We start from the raw sequence: 16,644 nt of genomic DNA on the forward strand, positions 1-16,644 counted from the left end.
TTATATTGCAAATTGCTGGCAACCATCACCCCAAGAATTTTGTCATCAGTAACTGTTTGTAGGCAGATTTCATTCATACTGAGATTCAGATTGTTATTTTCCAGTTTTGCCTTCTTTTGTTGGATAGTAATCATTAATACTTTAGTCTTGTCAATTTTCGTCATTTTCCTCCATAGTCCTTAAACTGCAGATATAAGTGAAGGCTATCTGAAAGGACAATTCTAGGTCTGATTTTAGCCATTTGAAGCCGGAGAGTGGTGTTATCTGCACCAAGGTCATCAGATGAAATAAAGTTGCCTATTTTCAGAGGCAGACCGTTTGTAAAAATGAGAAAGAGGAGTGGACCCAGAATTAACCATTGTGGTACTCCATATGTAGTTAGTTCTTCTTTTGAAAAACAGCCATTTATTTTGACCAATTGTTTTCTCTTTGTTAAATAGGATGTAGACCAGTCAGTTGTGAAATTGTCACATTTATAAATGTTCAATTTATTGATGAAAATATCCTGATCAACAAGGTCAGAAACTTTTCTAAGATCATTTAATGTGGATCCAACACAGTTTTCTTGATCTAAGGCAGAAATTCATCTGTCTGTAATGGAGACCAAGACTTTGTCACTGGAATGGTTTTCTCTGAACCCTGATTGGTTTTGGTGAATTAAGTTATAGGTTGATAGGTGAATCACAAGATTGTCTTGAACATGTTTTTTTTCTAGCAGTTTGGGCAGAACTGGTAAGAAAGATATGGGTCTCTAGTTATTAAAATCTTCTTTGCTGTATGACTTATGAATGGGAGTAACTTTAGCCAATTTCCATGACTGGGGAAACACTGAAATATATATGATTAAAGTAAATATCTAAACTGTGCATTCAGACATATTTGCAGCAGGCCTTAGAAGATATAGTCCAATATTATAGAGACCTTTTGCCTTCATTGTTTCAGTAGTTTGCAAGAAATTTAGAACTTTTTCATTTGATATTGCAACAGCTGAACATTTTTGTGTCAGCTGGAACTTTTTCTGAATTGAGATTTCTTAGCTTGATGTGATTGAAATTTATAATGGGTTCCTTTAAAATCAAAGGCTGTACTGATAAAAATTGTATTAAATGTATTTACTATTTCAACGTACATATGTTTAAGCCAATTTGCTATAACAACAGTGTTTTGGACTGAAAAACCTAGCAAGATTCTTAATAACTATAAGTTAATTTGTGATTCACTTCCTTTATCTGAGATAATGGTAAATGTTGAAATGGAAACTACATCCTTTGAAGGTTCAGATTTGTGGTTGGAAGTATCAGAATTAACTGATGATTCTCTTATGTCCAACCCACAAAAAGATAGGTGACTGTTTAAGTAAATTTGATTGCTAGTTGTCCTCTTGATTAAAGTAGGTATAGTGTATGAATTATATTGATGCACAGGCAGTATATGTGAAGAGTGTGTCATTTGTGAACTTCAGAAATGTCAGATTAAAGTTTTCGTAATTATCTTGCCCTCCTTGTGTTATTTTCACAGAGTCTGAATTATTGTTTTAGCTGTTATGACTCATTGGTCACAAACTAAGTAACTGAAAGAAGCAAAACCAACAATTTTTGCAAAACTGAACAAGGAATTTAATTAAAGAATGTAATTTATCAAAGATATAGATGAAAATAATAGATGAACTTACAGTATTATGATATGAATCCAAAATAATCCTGATAAAGTTCATTGAAAGTCTTAAATGAATGAAACGATCTGTGAAAATGTCAAAGCCGGAAATGTACTCGTCTGCTAAGAATCATGATGCTGTCAAGATGGCAGCATCCAGAACTCCTTCAAATAATTCACAACAGTTAAAACATGATATTATAGTCCAAATAATGAGCACTTTCTATTTCCACAGAACATTCAAAACAAATATTTTTCCTCTCATATAAGTAAAACATAAAACATATCTGCTGACTTAAAAAAGGAACACAAGAAATGAGAATGAAATCAAACTCTGAATGAATCTGATTGCTTGGTTCTCTTTTTATACCTAATATTACAACTCTTATTTTACAATATACTCCACAAGACAGATCACACTTGTGTTGCATCAAACTTGCCTATTCATGTGACCTAATCCAACCAATGAGAAGTTACTGAATTATTCTAGAAACATTGAAACCCCATCAGCCATTGAGAAATGAATCCAAATGCACCATTATGATTATTATTAATAATTGTCAACACATACATAAGCATCTGTGTAATATTATGCTATTAACAGACTCAGATCATGTAGGCAAAATTTAAATAAAGTTATTCTGTATAATTTATATCTATTAATAAAAATGATAAAAATTAGATAAAAATCATTATCAGACCAAACAAATATCAATATACATAACAAAACAGAAACAGATACAAAATTATAACCAAAATATAAACACTGAGCACCAGTATTTTGTTTGCACCATGCATCATGCTTTTTGTTTCTTTCCAGTTTCCGGAAGTGAGGACATGTGTGTGTATTTTTTTGACATCACAAAGGAGAAGAAAGCCTGTGTCAACAAACTTTTAGGTCATTCTGCCCCTGTTTTAGATGTGTCCTTCAACTGTGATGAAAGTCTGCTTGCCTCCTGTGATGCCCAGGGCATGGTTATCATATGGAAAAGAGAGGGAAAGCAAGGAGCTTTGTGATTTAGGTTGACAGTCTATTGTATTATATGCATGACATGAGATAATTATCAAGAACAATAAGCAGAATATATGATGAGAGACCCACTGGAAACCCTTCAAAATACTACTCATTTATGAGAGAGAGAGATAGTAAGGGTGGTCCAGTGTTTAATACTTTTTGAGACACCTGGGTAAATTCTTGAAGTTTTGTGTTATGTTTTCTGGTCTTTTATGGTCCTGTAAGGCTCTCTACCTTTTCATATATGGATGAAATCAGTTTTTAAGTGGCAATATCTGTTTTCCTCTTTTTACAATAACAGAGGTACATTGTTCCCTTTCACATGAAACAATGTGTAGAAAGTATGGGTTTCTGTGCCATTCTTGCAACTAGGCATGTTTACCTGAAATGAATGGAAGACAAGGTGTTAATGATGACAGAGTTTCCATGATACCCAAGACATATCATTTGTGAGGAATAATGAAAGCAGAGTTGAATAGTGCAATAGTGTTTTATGTTACCTCCCATGTTTTTCTTCACATAAGTTTTATTTTAAATATGTCATAAGTCGACACTTTACTGCACTTCAGAGTGGCAGAATCATCAAATGTCCATAAACTATTTTGGGGAAGTTTTCATTCATTCTTGTCACTTGATATAAATGATTTTAAGTTGTAAAGGCACAGAGAAACAGTATCTGACAGAAAAAATAGGAGATATTGAAATTCAGAATGTTGAATTATTTTTTTTGATCTTATCATAATTGAAAAAGCTCATAAGACAATCTTGACAGATAATTAAAACTTTGCAAATCCATGAAGGAACAACAAAGAATACCTTCATGACAAAGATACTGGTGTTATTATGCAGTATTTTTGTCTTGACTTTGAATAGTAAGGCATGGGTATTACGCCTATGATACTTGTAACATTGTCTGGAGCCATCAACAGTGTTAAAGTTTTGGAATGTTATATTCTACATCAGTCATGTATCTAAGTGAAACTTTAATATAATGTGTCTGAAGTTTGTAACCAGGCCTGCTTAAGCAGGGAACTGTGTCACCTTTGCAGAGTTAACAGGTGATACACCAAGTTCTGCAGAACTCTTGTTCAAAGTGTTGAAGTGCATTGGTCACATATGTTAAGTTTTGTAACATGAAAGATTTTGTTCAGTTTATCCTGCTTTTGACATGATATTGTTTTTTTTGAAATTTTGATACTATTTTTGTTGTTGGTTTGGAATGACTTTCCTTTAATTTTTCAATTCTTTTTGATACTATCACTGTGACAGAATATTAATTTAATATCAGTTATGCTTAGGTGTTGGATAAAACACTTTCTTTAATAGCAGTAATACATTATCTGCTATTATTATATTGCTATTTCTTTTCCAAGTACTAGCCTCCAGGTCCTGGTGGAAATTTCTTCTTATGGTAACTGGATGCCTATAACAAAAACAATGAAGTCCCATTCTGATGCTTTAGTCACTGCTGTCATTCAAAATATTATCCTTCTATTCCTTAAACTTTGTATGATGATAATATATAATTCTGAGAGGTCAATGTCTTTTGTCACCAGAAAATCACCAACTTGCCAATCCCAGTTGAGATGCATGGCACTTGTGAGTATAAGGAAGTCACCAACTTGCTGATCCTGGGAGGAATCATAAGCAATTCCTGCTGTAATGAAGTGACTTTTATGTTGATGTGAGGAAAATCAACATCACTCCTGGTATAAATAAGTCCTCAACATGCCAGTCACTTATTGATATAAGAACGGATTGGAAAAATTCCCCTAGTGTAAGAAGTCATGAACTAGTCAGCCCTGGGAGGTATCAGAAGTACTGCCCAATGTAAGGAAGTCACTGTTAAGCAAATCTCAGGAGGGATCAGTGGTACCTCTGTGTGCAAGGAAGTTGCCAACACACCAATACCAGGATCAAAGGGTACTTCCTGGTATAAGTATCAGACGAGTTAATTCCAGGATTGATCGGTGATACCTCGCTGTTTAAAGAAGTGATCAATTAGCTGATCCCAGAAGAGATAAATGGCACACATTGATGTAAGGAAGTCACCAACTTGCTGATTCTGGGTTGGATCAGAGGCCCCTTCTGGTATAAGAAGTTGCCTTCTTTGAAGGTGACAATCCTAGGGGGAATCGTTGTTCCCAGTAAAAGTAAGTTGCCAACCTTCTGATTCCAGGAGGGAAAAAAGGCACATCCCTGCGTTAGGAAGTTTCTTTGTGAAACATGTTATCCAATAATAATACCTTAGGAGAACTACTACTAATTCACAAATTTAGCTCTCCCAGTTAAAGCGTTTTTGCTAAAAGAGCTAGAAGTTATCTGCCCACCTAGATGGCATCAGAGTAATCTCCCCTTGATATAGGGATTGGCAGCAAAAACCATGAACTCTCTGATTCTTTGTTAAGGCATTCCATGAGTTTTGTCAGCAGCAGACCTTAAGACTCTTCACCAGCTCCATCTCAGGCAACTGGAGAGATGTCAGCCTCAGCTCGTGCAAGCAGAGATGATGATGCCTGCCCTCAGGTTGCTTCACATCTTGATCTCACTATGTCACAGGAAATCTCATTGATCAGAGCCTCCATTGAAGAAGTTTCTGCCTTTTTACCCCCAGAGTTCTGCCCTCCTCCTACCTAACAATCACCTGGAACTCCAGCATCTGTTGATTTTATAATGAGAAAGGAAGAATCCAACTTCAAATTACTTCCATAGTCGGGCAGAATCACAGACATTTTGAACTGTTTACATAATCAATTACAGGACCTCAGCATCAACCATCTCTTTTTCTCACAAAGTCTCCTTCCATCAACTTTTTGTCAGTGGTTGTACTCTTGTCATACACCAGTTTTTCATTTAGAAACCCAACAGTTGACCGGAACATCACTGCTTTGAGGATGACAAAACCATACTCTATTTGCATGGATCGAACATCTTTCAATGACACTCAACAATTGGTCTGCAATGTGCCAGCTGTGGGCTCTATGTTGGACTTGGTATCAATGGCTATCTTCCAACAGGTGGAACAGACCACATCATCTCTTACTCTGAATTCCACAGTACATGCGTGGGAGTTAGTCTTCAGGATGGCCTGGGTCCTGAACAGAGCTGCTCGACATACTTTAGCCAGTGCCATGACAGCAGCTGCAAATTTACAGTTGGCATTACAGAATACATTACTGCCCACCTCCTCCTTCATTAAGGATCATCCTAAGGTCAAGCTATCGTTTAATATACTTTCTAACAGCCAGATCAATGAAGTACACAAACAAGGAGACAGATGTTCCTGCTCCTCATTTGCTAAACCAAAACAGGGACATTTAGAAAAACAAACAAAAGGGACCAAGGACTCGACTCAAACACAACCTCCTATTCTCACATCGAAAACCATGGTTCTTGTGAACCAAAGTGGACAAAAGACAGAGAAGTAGCGATCACTTATGCTAGAGTTTCTCTACATGATACCCTCTATCTCAAAAAATGACATCATCTCCACACTGTCCTTCACACAGATCCTGCTAAGAGGAAGGCTTCAGTTCTTTGCTGAAAAATGGGACAAAATCATTGGGCTCAACAAGTGGTTTCCAAAGGACTCTGCATCATTTTTAAAACACATCCTTCTCTGTCCAGAGTCTCATCAGCTACAATCATTCCAACAGAACCATTCAAAGCACCACCTTGCAGCAAGAAATAAACAACCTTCTTCAGAAAGGGTGGTAGAAATCATTCAAAACATGAATTCCTCAGGACTTTATTCCAGACTTTTCTTGGTCCTAAAGGCAAATGGCACTCTGCACCATGTCATCATCCTAAGCATCCTCAATCAATTCATTCATACTGCTTGGTTCTCGATGGAAACACCACAGTGCATTTTGAATGGCACTTAAGAGGGAGACTTTGCAATCAGCATGGACTTAAAAGACATGCATCTTCATGTCCCTATTCACAAGGCTTCTTCCTGCATTTCACCTACAACATCGTTTATCAATTACAAACATTCCCATCTATACTCAACATCATTTCCTGGGTCTTCTTGTCTGACAAACTGTGTTATGGCTCATATTCAGACGACTACCAGTGTGGTGACTTCAAGTTACCTGGATGACATACTGTAAAAGTGTCAGGTGAGTTATACATTAAAACACGAAATGATAACCCTTGCCACACTGCTTAAAATTTGGGTTACCTCATCAACAAGGAAAATCCAAGCTAGTGCCATCTCACCAATTTGTTCATCTAGGTATGGATTCAACACACAGGCAATCATGGTATATCTCTCTCAGGAATGGGCATTGAAAATCGGGACTATGGTGGCTTTGTTACTCTCAAGGGATTCTCTCATCACAAGAACACCTTCACCTTCTAGGCTTGTTCAATGCAGCAGTGGACCTCACCATCCTAGGTCGTCCATTATAGATGATTCTCTTATCCCAATGGAGACTTAAAGTTTGTCCACTGGACCAACCTTTCCTAATTTGCACAAATATAATTCTGCAAGTTCAATTGCCAGAGATAACAGTCAGTACGGATGCAAGTACAGATGGCTGCGGGGCACACCTACTATTGTCTTTCTGGGAAGCAAGTGGAGTATAGTCTCCCCAGGACCGGCATCTTCATGTCAATATTCATGAAATGAAGGCCATTTTGAAATCCTTTCACTGGTGGCATAAATTTTTAACTGGAAAGGGTGTCCTCATTATATCTACAGTAGTGACTTATCTCAAATGGCAAGGTGGAACCAAATCCCCAGACCTTTGCATACTGGTGTGGAAATTTCTAAAGTGGTGTTGTCAGCAACAATTCCATGTCCAAGTTCATCATATTCTTGGATGCCTAAATATAACAGCAGATTCTTTGTCCCTAACACTCAGATATGCACCTGATTGGACCAACCATTGTTGGTAATTGGAGCTGTTTGCAACAAGGTGGAATACCAATCTCCCAACCTTTGTCTCACCAGTCCCAGATCCTAAAGCCAAGGCATTCAATGTGCTTTCCATTGATTGGAATGGTCTGGGTGCATACTCCTACCCTCCAACACCTCTGATTCTAGAAGTGATACAGAAAGTAAGAGAAGCGAAGTTTTAGCCTCATTCTCACTGCACCACTCAGTTTGTAGAAATTGTGGATCAACGACCTCCTCGACCTTGCAAAAGAAAGTCCCCAGAAAATTACAAAATTTCCGTCATCTACTCAAACAACCACGATGGCAGTTGTTTCACTCGAATCCATATTCAACAGGCCCTCAGAAATAAACACTTCTCTCAATCAGTCATGGAGACACTTGCTCAAGCAAGAAGGCCCTCCACTCTGAAAGTGTAAGAAGGTGAATAGATAATTTTTACACAGTGGTATACACAAAAACATGTTTTCCCACTACAGGCATCTATACCTGAAATAGCCAAATTCCTCTGACTCTTAGACAAAATAAAGTAACAAGCACAATCAAAGATTACTGCTCCATGATCACTGACAACTTTGTCATCATGGAAGAGAGGACATTGGCCAAAACAAAGATTGATCTGACCTCTTCTCCATCTTTGATTATTCATGGCCAAAAACATTGGCTCTGTGCCCAAAATGGAACTGATCATGGGTACTAACCTGGTTGACCAAAACACAGTTTGAACTGCTTTCAAAGGCGTTTTTGCCTCGGCTTCCATACAAGACCTACTTCCTTATCACATTTGGCATAATCAGCAAAATACATGCCCTATCAGGGACCCAGATTACATGCAGTTCCAATATGATGGGTCAGGTTCTCTTGTGACAGTTCCCTCTTTCATCGCCAAGAACAAGCTTCCATCTATGGGCAACCAGACATTTGTACTGAAATCATTGTCTACTCTGGACACCCCTACTCAAGGCCACCTACAGAATCCAGTACTCATCTTGAAGTGGTATCTTATAAAGATAGAACCATTGTATTGAGAGAGTTTACACCTATTTTAACTTCTCAAACAGGGACAGGATATTATAACAGCACAGACCTTTTTATCCTGGATTAAGTATGTTATTTGCTCTGTACATCGAAAAATAACTCCAGTCGTTACACATCTTGACTCATGAGGTTAGAGCATTTGCCACAAGCATCCCTTTGAATGGAACTGTTCTATGATATTATCCATGCTATAAGATGGAGATTTGAGTTCACATTCTCTAGTTTTTACCCATAGTTGTGGTGCAGCAGGCCACCTCCTTAGGTCATTCCACAGCTTCATGGGACACAGCCTCACATATTCTGCAGGATTTGCAAGAGGAACAATTCCCTTTCTGAAGCATCTGCATACCTTAAGGGAATAGAGATATTTATAGAAGAGACAACAAAATTATAATAAAATATGTTTCTTCATGCATACTTACCCAATCATAATAAACATACACCCTCCCAGCTTCCCCCCAGTTACATCCATATAGAGGCATGCCTTATGCTCCAGTAGTAACTGAGATATTCATGGGTTTTGCCGCCAATCATTATATTAAGGGGAGATCACTCTACCACCTAGGTGGGCAGATAACTTATAGCACTTTTAGCTTAAAAGTTGTATCTGTGAGAGCTTGATTTGTGAGGTAGTAGTAGTTCTCCTAAGGTATTATGATTGGGATAGTGATCACAAAGAAATATATTATACTAGAAAAAATTAGTTTCCCAGGAGGAAATAATGGCCCTTTCTGGCACACAAAAAAGCTTTTAGCATGCCAATTCTGTGAGGGTTTATGGCCAGTTTAGGGTTTTAAGATTTCACGGACACCCCAGAGCAAATTCTGCCTATCCATTGTATTGTAAGTATGGTCTTTGTATTTCTCTCAATTGTCGAAGACCACTCCAGTGACATAAGTGGTTATTGTATCTACCTTGGATGCAGTAGGTCACAGGTTTGAACCCCAGCCAAGTCATACCAGAGACTTATAAAAATGGTACTAGCAGCTATCTTGCTTGGTGCTCAACATAAAGAGGTTAGTGTTAGGACTGGTTGGCCTGGTGTCATGATATTGTGACTGGGTGGAAAATTATGCTACATGTGTGCGGCATGATTTGTCATTGCTGGACATCACTATAAACTGCCACACTGCAGACATCATAGCTATATGACTGAAAACTTGTTAAAGCTATGTTAAAATGCTAATCTTATATACACACTTGTCTGAGGGGTCTTCTTCATTGATCGAGTCTGGTTCACAGAATAGGATCTCATGATGATGTTTGCTGCTTGAATATCATTGACTAGTCACTGTGTAAAGGCACCAAGCACTGGCCACCATTCATCAGACAATGAGCAGATTTAGATACCAGTCACCAGTCATCTGTCACTAGTCACCAGGTCTAAGCACTGAGCACGAGTCTCTGGGCAGGACAAATACATAGTCACAGGGTGTTCATTTTTCACAAGTATCAGACTTCATCGTTCCCCAGCTGGAACCAGGGAAAATGTACCAAGTTGATACTCCCTCCATATGGGGTTTGGGGACCTCCACCACCAGGTGGTGTGTCTGGAATGTCTTATTTTATCCCCATAGCACCATGAATGAGTTTCACATGTGTCCATTGGTCAGCAGATATTGGCAGGTCATAGGTGCTTTTCATTCCCACCTTTGGCTTTGTTACAAGGTGACCCATTATTCTCCTTCTGCATAAAGAGGGTATTGCCAAATCCACTTCCCCAAGGAGAGATAATGAAACAGATTGTTCTGTTTTTCTCTGCCAGTGGAGACAGGATGATGAACTATCAATTCTTGTGAACTCCACTGAGTTCAAGGAGGCCCTAAGTACCTCAATGCCTTTTCTTGATCTATGGCCCACATCTTCATCCTACACTGGCTGGCGATGGAAGATGAAGTTTGAACATTAAACAAGGTTTCAGCTACCTTTGTCTGCCCCTGGATCTGTTTCTTAAATATTCAGGGTCTTCAGATATGAATATTCTCTCCAGTTCAGAGATGCTTGGACACAGAAGCTGGTTGAAAGCCTGGACAACCAGACAGCAGAGGGGTTGGTCAGTCCCCTTTTCAACCCTGAAGCCACTTGTTTCCACCTCCCTCCCTGTTCTGATTGTTTAGTCTTGGCACAAGTGAAAGGACAATATTGCAAATGATGGAAATGACTAAGTCATCTGACTGAGATGGAGGTGGTGTTTTTTTTTTCTGGAGGAGGGATTTTTTACTTTAGACTGTGTACAAGCACCAGGAAAAGAGACAGAAGTGTAATAATAGCAGGTAAGTAGTACACAATTAAAACTTTTAGTTTTATCCCCCCAAAACTATTTATTATATACTTTTTAGAACTAAATTTATGTTATTTTTCATGTACAGTTATGTAGTATAAAAGTCATGATTATTTTTTTGTTGTAAAATTATTAATACATATAAGTTGATTTTATTATTGAAATCTTCTAGTTTTTCATACTTGTGAAATTTAAAATTACTAGATTAATGTATTTTAGAATTAAAGTATACATGCCAATATTGTACAAAATGGCAGAAATAAAGTTGATGTTTTCTGAAAATGTATTACTTATTTATCACCTGTTGTAGTGAACTGAGCTTTGTTTTAGCACAAATATAACTTTGAGTCAGTGTTGGCTTGGAATTTCAGTCACAAAACAGGATTTATTTAAGTTTAAACACTGGCAACAAAAATGATCTGTGGACAGAGAGTGCTTTTTAATAAAGTTCTCAAATGGCATTGATTTTTCACTATATTCAGTTGATTAAATGCTTTTTTACAAAATGGGTCCAAATAAATCCAACAATTTATATTTTCTTTTGATTATTAAAGTTACACATTGAATTCTTCTTAGTTAAGAATAGATATGGCACATGTGTGGCTTAGTCTTAGAAGGTAAGAACAGATAAGAAGATTGTAAATACAGTAAATATATTGATGAAGAAAGCATGCAGACATAAATTGAATTTTACATCATAAAGAATTATGAAGTTACTTGGCTATATTTCCTAATTTATTCAAAATCTAGAAAGCCAATTCTGAAATATCCAGTATCATAAATAAAACTGAATATGGTACATAGAATATAGTACATATTTATCTTAAGAATCCATGAATAATTGAAGAAAATAAATTGTTGCAACATGGATTTCTTTCTGATTGGGAACAAAGGGAATGTACATATAATGAATGCTCCCTGTAAGAAAACTATTCTCCCTTCAGTACACATTTATTTATTATTGTAATAATAGTAAGGACATGATGGAAGTATCAATTTTAAATTTGCACTGTCCAAAATATAGATAATACTGCCTGAAATGCTTGGTTTTCCCAGACATGTCTGAGGTTTTGACTGGCACATGTTCCGAGCTTCAATCATGAGATATTCTAAAATATTATATTAAAATGTCTTTGATTGTTTATCAGTGAAACTGTCAAATAAATATCTTGAACTAAAGTTCAGAGTTCACTATGTCTAGTTGACATTGTTTCCTTCTTGAATAATCAATAAAGATATTGCCAACTAAACTTAGTTAAAATGTGAGTAGGTCTAGTTTACACATTGTTTCTATGTCAGACACTATAGGTGTTACTGACTAAGCTTGTTACAGTATAATTGCCTGAAGGCTATACAGCTCACAGTTAGCTGGTTAAATAGGGGTAGAAAAGGGCAACTTAATTCTTTAGTGAACATGATTGCCATAAGTTTCAAAGAGTGACTTCACTGCAATGATGTTTGTTATTCTAATGGTTTGTTGAGTTTTTGTAATTGATGAGACATAAATAAGTATCAGTCCTAGTTTTACTGTTTGAAAGAGCACTACTCACCGTGTCAAAGCATATGCAGAATAATGATGGAAACTACAAGCTAAGAAATCTAGACCATTTAATAGGAGACAGCTATTTAGCTTCTGTGCTATGTTTTGTGAACTATGTTAAAATCATCAACAAAATCAGCTTTGTATCACATGAATGAACAAACTTTAATAAATCAGCAATTAGTGGAACATGTATGTAATAACAATATAAGATCACTGAAAGCCAAAATTACTGCTATGGATCACTAGTTGATCTTGTTAGATAAAGCACCCATAACTCATTATAAATACCTACACAAACAGAGACATTATGACAAATGTACTTGAACATACCATCATACAAATTCTTGTTTTTACTGCAATTTGCCATTTATTACTATGAAGTAAGATGTTGATGGATTTTTGACATTGCTGATAGGTGAGCACCTCGGAGATAGACCCCACTTGGGGCTCCTCTACAGTGAAGTGTTTTGTCACATGATAATGATTTGCCAGCTAGAGCAGTGTGTACAGATTATTCATGCAAGTGTAAGTGATAGATTCCTGAACCATGAGATTTTTATGCATTCACCATGTTTTAGTCTAATACTTTTCCTGAAACTGTTAGTGTCTTGTCTCATGTTTGTAAAGATCACAAACCTATTATTTGGTGCTACCTACTGGTGAAACCTCTGAAGGGGTTGAAGCAGTTATCTGATAAACATATATTTTATTGCAAAGAGTAGATTCATGTGTGCCTATGAAGTACATCAAAATGTCTGGTTTTACTCAAGGAAAATATAAGGATCCTTAACTCTATGGGAACATCATTGCCTGACACTATGGAATAAAATATATCAGTAAATAGTTTTTAGCACATTTGTCTACAACCATGGTGAATACTCAGTATCATGGAACATTTTATTTCAATTTACTATATTGAAGACATACCTTTCTCATAGCTACTAGTCAACATGGGTCTTCATGGTGAACACTATCCCTGCCAGTCATAATGCATCTGCTACAAAATGGCATATGACCACTGTTAATACCATTGGGACCCACTGGTCTTGTGCTGCAGCTGATGAAAAACTTTTGGTCATAGCGGAGTAAGGGAAACACCTGAGAGGTGTGGATGATACTTGGCAAAAGCTTAGTAATGAAAAATGTATTATAACAAGCAAATTGTGTCATTGTCACCCCACCCTACCACCAAAATACTACATTTTAATATCAGCAAAACCATACCTGTTGCTATTGAATTTGTCAGTTTAGTGGGAGGGTGATGATCCCACAACTGGCGAATAAACAACAAAATGCAAGCAATGCTCATCCTCATTTATGAGCAGGAATCTGCTGCTTAACAGAATCTGCCTGAGCTACTTTCTAATAGACAATTTGACCCTGCAAGAACATAACTTCGCTTTGTTTTTGCTAACAATTGAAGGTTAGAGGAGGAGAAAGTAATCTTAGAGTGCCACAAGGTACTTTTCATCACATCCTGCAAAACTAACTCATAATTCCCACTGAACCTTATACAGAGCTGCTCTACGATATGTCCTGAAGCTCACTCCTTCATCTTGCAAATGCTAAGGTGAGCAAGAACATTTCTCAAAGTAAGTTTCACCCAAAGACTCAAAGGAGGACAGGTATTAAGAGATCACAAAATGCAAGAGACCTAGATGGAATGATGCACTTGACAAGTTTGAATGAAAACATTTTCCTTGACAGAGATCCTTTGAGATAGCCAAGCCTGAAGGAGGAGAATCTGTGGGTTGTTGTGAAAGAGATAACACCTGTGCTGTAATATGAGATCCCTCCTTTAAGAAGATCGAGATCCTCTGAACCGTGATCCCAGGGATGTTAGATAGGTGATCAAAATGAGCCGAGCAGTGGATTATATGACTTTTTGTTGCACTTGTGAGATCATCCTGAAAGGGGAAAAGGTACAAGGGAACAGACTGTACTACTTAAGGCTGCAAGCATCTGCCACCCTCTGGTGGGGAGCTGGAGAAACATAAAAGGGGTGCTTGGTATTTACCTTGGTGGCAAACAACAAAGGACTTCCCCAAAGTCAGAACAATGGGTGTGCTACAGATTGGAGAAGTGACTATTCCTTGAGAACTACGTTCTCTTCCCTTGACAGATGAACTACCAAAATATTATTTTTGACAGGAATATGGCAAACCCAGAGCATAATAATTTCTTCTGAATTATCCCAGCAATGGCAGTTCCAAAACTCCTTGCAGAGAGAAGGTGCATATGTGACTTCTTGTCTCCAGAGGTTTGTCAACACTGATGTGTTGTTAGAGGAGACCCTCACACAGCAAACTCTTCTTTAGTGGACATAACCCTGATGAGCTAAAGAATACTGCCCTCATTTCCAGTTTATTGATATGGAGGGCAGATTCCCAAGAACCCTGAAGTATAAGTCCTTCTGGCTGTAGATAAGCACCCACTCAGAATCTGAACAGATATATGAGTGGGGTCTTTGGGGTGCACGGGGGATCCAGCTAGAAACTGTCAGGAACAGGATCTTGTCTACTCTCTTGTGTGGGACACTAACTAATCCTCTGCTCATGAGGAAATTCATCACCATGTAGATTAAATCTTGAGATAGAGTGAGCTCCAATTTCCCTAAATTTGTCAGAAGGTCCAGCCTGGTCATTATGGACCAACACTGACACAATTCTAGTCAGAGGGACTATAAACAGCCATTAAAATATTGGAAGATTGGGATACATAGTGACCGAGACTAATCTCATTACCTTACTGACTGCTCCAGTGGCCTAGTGGTTAGAGCATCTGCCTCAGATGCAGGTTCAAACCCCAGCCAAGTCATACCAACAACTTTTAAAAATGGTACTAACAGCTGCCTCACTTGGCATTCATCATTAAGAGGTTAGTGTTAGGACTGGTCAGCCTGGTGTCAGAATAATGATATGGGTGGGACATGATGCTACATGTCTGTGGCATGATGCCTGTGCTAGACATCACTATAAACTGCCACACTGCAGACATCATAGTGATATGACTGATTTTTTTTAATTTAAAGCTACATTAAAAATCCAAATCACACACAGCCATGACCCTACTAAATGCTCCAGGCATGGAAGCTAGGTTGAATGGAAGAGTTCTAAATTGCAAGACCTGATAATTCAAGCAAACCATGAGATACTTTCTGTGTGGAGGAAGGATGGGTACGTATCCTGTAGATCGATGGAGACAGCTCGATTATTAGGTCTCATGGATTCCTGACTGAAGCCAGGGTCTTCATCTTGAATGGTTTATCCAGTGGAAGTCTGTTCAGCGAGGAAAGATTGATAATTAGACAAAACTTTTGATTTCTTGCTAGCCTCGCAAATCTGGAATAGAGGCCTGGAAATTGATAGTGTAACACACTCTCTCATTCACCTTCTGAAGAACGGAGTGAGCCTCTTCCATTAAGTGCACCAGATAGAAAGGACCCAGTCACTTACTATTATGCCAAGATCATGCCTCTGAGAAAAGGTTTAGCCTGGTGCCAAGAGGAGCCAACAGAAGTGCACTCTGCATGAGAGGGAGTCCATGAACTTCCTACATAGGTCTTTAGAACCAGAACTGGGGTTGTTACTTTAACTGAGGCTGAGCAGTTTTAGAGTTTAACAGATGAATCCTGAAGACTTCAAGGATGATTTCGCTTCTGTGCCGACTTCAATGAGCCAGAATGGAATACAAGTGTCCTTGGCCAAGTCTTACCAAAGACTTATAAAAATGGATCTAGCAGCTGCCTCACGTGGCTTTCAGCATAAATCGGTTAGTATTAGAGCTGGTCAGCCTGGTGTCAGGATATTGTGACTGAGTGGGATGTGATGCTTCATGTCTGTGGTACAATGCCCCAATGCTTGACATCACAATTAACTTCCACACCGCTGACATCGTAGTGATATGCCTAAAATTGTTAAAGCTATGTGAAAAATCCAAATAACACAGAGCAGAAACAGATCTGCCACTTAATGCCTCAGTACCACAAATAGCTAACTTCCTTCTAGGATTCTTGGAAGAATACAAAACCAGCCCTTATTTTCAAGGCTACCATTCAATATCTAAGATACAGTTTGGTCTCATGGATGAGAGGATAGACCAGAACAAACACTTATCTGATACTTTTTATAAATTTTGTCTTATCTTGGCCAAATGTATTTGCCCTTTGTCCAAAATAAAATATTCTGTAGGTTGTGATGTGGTTGAATAAGACA

General features: G+C 37.8%; 1 protein-coding gene across 1 annotated transcript in view; it reads left to right on the forward strand.

Annotated features, from left to right (window-relative positions):
- The window catches only part of LOC149803799 (WD repeat-containing protein 13-like), a 52,432-nt gene extending 41,090 nt beyond the window's left edge, over positions 1 to 11,342 (forward strand). The window contains exon 13 of the mRNA XM_089953608.1: positions 2,474 to 11,342. Coding sequence (XP_089809734.1) covers positions 2,474 to 2,670 — 197 coding nt within the window. The 3' untranslated portion in view covers positions 2,671 to 11,342. The remainder of the gene's footprint in view (positions 1 to 2,473) is intronic.
- The last annotated feature ends 5,302 nt before the right edge of the window (positions 11,343 to 16,644 follow it).

Source organism: Sinohyriopsis cumingii, chromosome 3, assembly GCF_028554795.1.
Source record: "Sinohyriopsis cumingii isolate HCF-2022 chromosome 3, ASM2855479v2, whole genome shotgun sequence".
In the NCBI taxonomy this organism is placed as follows: domain Eukaryota; kingdom Metazoa; phylum Mollusca; class Bivalvia; order Unionida; family Unionidae; genus Sinohyriopsis; species Sinohyriopsis cumingii.